The sequence below is a fragment of the Myotis brandtii genome, unplaced genomic scaffold (genome assembly GCF_000412655.1).
Source record: "Myotis brandtii unplaced genomic scaffold, ASM41265v1 scaffold446, whole genome shotgun sequence".
In the NCBI taxonomy this organism is placed as follows: Eukaryota; Metazoa; Chordata; class Mammalia; order Chiroptera; family Vespertilionidae; genus Myotis; species Myotis brandtii.
This window is the reverse complement of record NW_005367057.1, coordinates 421,567-426,827: the sequence shown is the minus strand read 5'-3', so window position 1 is coordinate 426,827 and position 5,261 is coordinate 421,567. Positions and strand designations below refer to the sequence as shown.

Genomic DNA, 5,261 nt, shown 5'->3' with positions numbered 1-5,261 from the left:
AGCCCTGCTCTGAGCCTGACCAGGGGCTGCACCTAGGGATTGGGCCTGCCCTCTGCCACCTGGGAGCAGGCCTAAGCCAGCAGGTCATTATCTCCCGAGGGGTCCCAGACTTCGTGAGGGCACAGGCCGGGCTGAGGGACCCCCCCTCCCCCCTGAGTGCACAAATTTTTGTGCACCGGGCCTCTAGTAATATTATATTAGCTTCAAGTGTACAACATAGTGATTAGACATTTATATACCTTACCAAGTTATCGCCCCAATAGACCTTATGTTTTCTTAGTAACTACAGTTAGGGTGAACTTTGGGACAGCCTGCTGGAGGCTAAAGCCAACAGCAGTTAACATATTAATGCAAAAAGAAAACACTAGAAGGTCAATGGACTTTGATATTCAGCAGGGCTGAAAAATCAGCATAATACTGCCCTGCTGTGGGCTCAATGGCTCAAGGCAATTTCCTAACCTGATAATCCTTATACTATTTACCTAACTTTATCTTTTTTAAAATATATTATTTTATTGATTTTTTTACAGAGAGGAAGGGAGAGGGATAGAAAGTTAGAAACATCACATTGATCAGCTGCCTCCTGCACACCCCCTACTGGGGATGTCCCCACAACCAAGGTACATGCCCTTGACCAGAATCGAACCTGGGACCCACCAGTCCGCAGGCTGATGCTCTATCCACTGAGCCAAACCAGCTAGGGCCTAACTTTACCTTTGATCTCCCTGTATGCATTGCTAAAGGGCAAATGTGTATTCAAGTAAATAAAAGCCGACCAGGCAAGAAGTTGGTGTGTCTCTTCAAGAAAGAGGCTCCACCTGGCCCCCAATGCCTTCTAAATTCATATTTCTTGTATAGCATTTTCATTTGTGCGTCAGCCCCTCCTTCAGATCCTGAACCCTGCTGCGAAGGTCGCGGTAACAGCCTAGGTAAGAAGGTGTGCGGGTACTACCTGATCTAACTTCTGCAGAGTCTCAGGAGGTGGGTGTCACTACTTCATTCTTGGGATGAAGTAGGGACTCCAAGAGGGAAAGTCATTTGTGGCCACATAGTCACAAGTGGCAGAATTATGATTTGAACCAGGTCTCTCTAATTTCAAAAGCTGTGCTATTATTAATCACCTGTGATGAACAGAATGATGTTCCCCAAAAGATGTCCAGGGCCTCATTTCTGACACCAGTGAATTGATTGATTACATCAATGACCCTGAGATGGGCAGGTTATTGGGCTCTGAGATGGGCCCGATGTAATCACAAGGGTCTGTGTAAGGCAGGAGGGTCAACGTCCAGGAAGGAGACATGACAGGGAGGCAGAGGTCAAAGAGAGAGAACGTTTAGAAGATGCTATGCTGCAGCCTTTGAAGATAGTCTTTTCCCTTGCAGCTGAAACATCTCTACTGTGTCCCTTCTCAGGTTCATGGAGGTTTTCATTTGTTTGTTTTGTTTTTTATCAAGTAAATAGTTGATTCTCATTATTTACTAATTTTGTATTTGCAAATTCACTTGCTAAACTTTATTTGTAATCCTAAAATCAATAGTTGTGGCACTTTCATGGTCATTAGTGGACGTGCTCAGAGTGGCAAAATAATTTGAGTTGTCCAATGAGCACATTGCGATCTGAAGTCCAACAAACCCATGCTCTGCATCTTGTTTCAGCTCAGACAGGAAACAGGTGTCCTTCCACTGTCTATTTAGTGCCACATTTTCCACATTTTGGGGCTTTTTATTGGTGATTTTGTTATTTAAAATGATCCTCAAGTGTGGTGCTGAAGTGCTGTATAGTGTTCCTAAACTCAAGAAGGCTGTGATGCTCTTCATGGAGAAAATCCATATATTAGATAAATATGGTTAAGGCATGAGTTACAGTGCTGTCTTCTGTGAGTGCAGTGTTAATGAATCTATAATAATAAAAGCATAATATGGTAATTTCTGAACAAAGTCATGGTGTCGAAGGCTGAGGCAGAGGTGGCAGATGCGCCCCCCTCATGCCCCACCTTGCCCCCCACCCCTGGCCGCCACAGCAGGGGGGCCAAGCCCCTTGCATGAATTTTGTGCATCAGGCCTCTAGTGTGTGTGTAGACAATATATATTAAATAAAGTATCTTTAAAAGGAAACACACATAAAAAGGTTATATATTGATTGGTTAATGGAAATGTTATGACCAGAGGCTCATAGGAATCTAACCCTGTATTTCCTCTAAGAGGAATGTCTCAGAATTGGCTACTTTAGTGTTCACAGCAACTGTATAGAACATCCATAAAACAGAGAATCAACTGTACTTCAACTTCAGAATTATGGTAGGTGCTGTGAAGGCAAGGGTACTAGATGAAAGAGGCATTCAGGAAATGCCTTTTCCAGAGATAGGACTGGAGTCTAGACCTGAACGATGAGGAGATAGTTGCATGGAGATCTGGGGAAAGAGCTATCCAGGCACATGGAGCCAGAGCAAAGGCCCTGAGGCAGGAACATACAGGGCAGGTTCTGAGCTAGGCAAGACTGGTGAGCCATGGATGGGGCAGAGGGTGAAGAGAAAAGATCAGAGAGGAAGGCAGAGCCAGGGCCACTATAAGGACAAAGAAAAGCCTTGGGGGAGTTTAAGCAAGAAGTAGACATGGCAGGTTGCCGGGTGCAGAAGGGATTGAAGGAGGCTGAGTGGAAACAGTGATACCAGGTAGGAGCTAAGGAACTCATCTAAGTGAGGAATGTGGAGGCTTGGACTAAGGAAGTAGATGTGGAGATAATGTGAAATAAACCAGTTTGAGATATATTTTAGAGGTGAAATTGACAGGAGTTGGGATGATTTAAAGGGGAAAAGGAGTATGGGTAGAGAAAAGGGTCAAAAATGGCTCCAGCATTTAAGGGTGATACATCCATTAATTCAATACATACTTGTTGGGCAATGGGAATAGTCTGCTACAATGCCATTTACTGTTAGCTGACATCCCCCTACCATCTCCACCCCCTCTGCCACCCTGGCCCAAGCCACTGCTTTCTCCTTCCTGGATTGTTGCAATAGTTCCCTAAGCACTCTCTACTTCTGTCCTCACCCCTGCAGTTCTCAACAGAGTAGCCAGGTTAAACCAGTCGAGACATAAGTCAGATCATGTCACTGCTCTGCTTAAATACCACCAACAGTTGCTTATCCTGTATGATTAACAGCCAAAATCTTCACAACGGCCTATAGGCTCTTAGATCTTTCTCTTTCCACCCTTGCTGTCTCCTCTGTTTCCAAACATGAAGTGCATCATCTAAGTCAACTCTAAGAGAAAGTTTCAGCAGCAACAAAAACAAAGGCTTGCTAGTTATTTAGCCTCTAAAAGTAAAAACAACATTCGTTTGGCTGTCTAAATTCTAGTCTCTTTGCTTAACAATCAGCCTTTCTCCTTGAAATAGTGGAATCTTACTGGGAAGTACAGATAAATATTGTTTATGAGCCAGAGTTTTAAAAATATCATTCTAATAAAAGTAATAACTTGCAGACTTACCACACTTTATAATTACAAAAGGTCTCTCAATCATCATTCAATTTGGATTTTGAAGGGATGGGTTGGTCTGAGTCTATTTCTCAGATTAAAATTCTCTCTTTCACTCTTACTTTTTATTTTCTTTAACATCTTTCATTTTATATTTGAAATGACCCGATGTGATTTTAGTCCATGTACATGTTGATCAGTTGCTTCAATTTGTACGATTTTCACTTCCTTACTGTGTATTAAAATATTGCACCTGGGGATGGTTTCTAAATTGTTTCCACTTACCCAGGCTCTCCATATTTACAGGTTCTGCTTCTTCACTACCTGGAATATAACAAAAATATGTCAAATTTACATTTTTGAATCAAATATATATCCTAGTTTATTACATATTTTTAACCAGGTCTCAAAACACAAAACATAAATGCAAATATACGATGAAGTCTTAAACTATTTTATGAATAATTAAATAAACAGAATCTGAATAACTGTCTCACAGAATTATCTCTTTTTTAAAAAATTATTTTAAATATATTTTATTGACTTTTTACAGAGAGGAAGGGAGAGGGATAGAGAGTTAGAAACATCGATGACAGAGAAACATTGATCAGCTGCCTCCTGCACACCCCCTACTGGGGATGTGCCCGAAACCAAGGTACATGCCCTTGACCAGAATCGAACCTGTGACCCTTCAGTCCGCAGGCCGATGCTCTATCCACTGAGCCAAACTGGTTAGGGCCAGAATTATCTCTTTATGATATGTTTCCTATGGTGTTGAATGGTAATGAAATATATACAAAATGAGAATAAGTGCCCATGTTTTGAATTCCACTTGTGTTTAGCTTTATGACAGCCAACACCATGATAATTTTGGCTGCTAACTGTACAAATACTGAAGCCATAAAAATCCCATTGATGAAAAGACAGTCCTACCAAGTGTTAAGTCCTTATTTTCACCATGTTTTCCTTTTTTCTTTTTGCCACGTGGATTCTTTCCTCCTCGAGGTTTGGGAGCCATGGCTCTGACTCAGGCTGCACAAAGAGAGAATGCCATTAGATGTCTGGCTCACAGGTTCAAATAGCAAGCATTAGCATTTGGTAAACATGAGTATGTTTTCTAAGTTGAGCCTTTGGCTAACTCATCTTTATTTATTTTTAAAATATGACCCTTCAGTCCGCAGGCCGATGCAGAGAGGGAGAGAGAGATAGAAACATCAATGATGAGAGAGAATCATTGATTGGCTGCCTCCTGCATGCCCCCTACTGGGGATTGAGCCCACAAGCTGGTCATGTGCCCTTGGCTGGAATCGAACCCGGGACCCTTCAGTCCACAGGCCTACACTCTATCCACTGAGCCAAACCAGCTAGGGCAGTGGTCGGCAAACTGTGGCTCGGGAGCCACATGCGGCTCTTTGGCCCCTTGAGTGTGGCCACAAAGTTTCAATCGCACTGAATGTGCGCTCCCGCATGGCACACGGTATTTTGTGGAAGAGCCACACTCAAGGGGCTGCAGTTTGCCGACCACTGAGCTAGGGCAACATGTATCTTTATAGAGTGTTCTGGGGGCAGAGGTTTATTGCAACAACAATCTTAGTCTACCAGCAGTTCTCGACCTGTGGGTCGCGACCCCTGAAAATACATCCTGCATATCAGATATTTACATTATGATTCATAACAGTAGCAAAATTACAGTTCTGAAGTAGCAACGAAAATAATTTTATGGTTGGGGGTCACCACAACATGAGGAACTGTATTAAAGGGTCGCGGCATTAGGAAGGTTGAGAACCA

At 42.7% G+C, this 5,261-nt stretch overlaps 1 protein-coding gene across 1 annotated transcript in view; it reads right to left on the bottom strand.

Moving 5' to 3' along the window:
- The window catches only part of WDR63 (WD repeat domain 63), an 82,958-nt gene extending 78,456 nt beyond the window's left edge, over positions 1-4,502 (bottom strand). The window contains exons 1-2 of the mRNA XM_005874585.2: positions 4,407-4,502; positions 3,759-3,797 (exon numbers count right to left, since the gene is read on the bottom strand). Coding sequence (XP_005874647.1) covers positions 3,759-3,797; positions 4,407-4,491 — 124 coding nt within the window. The 5' untranslated portion in view covers positions 4,492-4,502. The remainder of the gene's footprint in view (positions 1-3,758; positions 3,798-4,406) is intronic.
- Between the last annotated feature and the right edge of the window lie 759 nt (positions 4,503-5,261).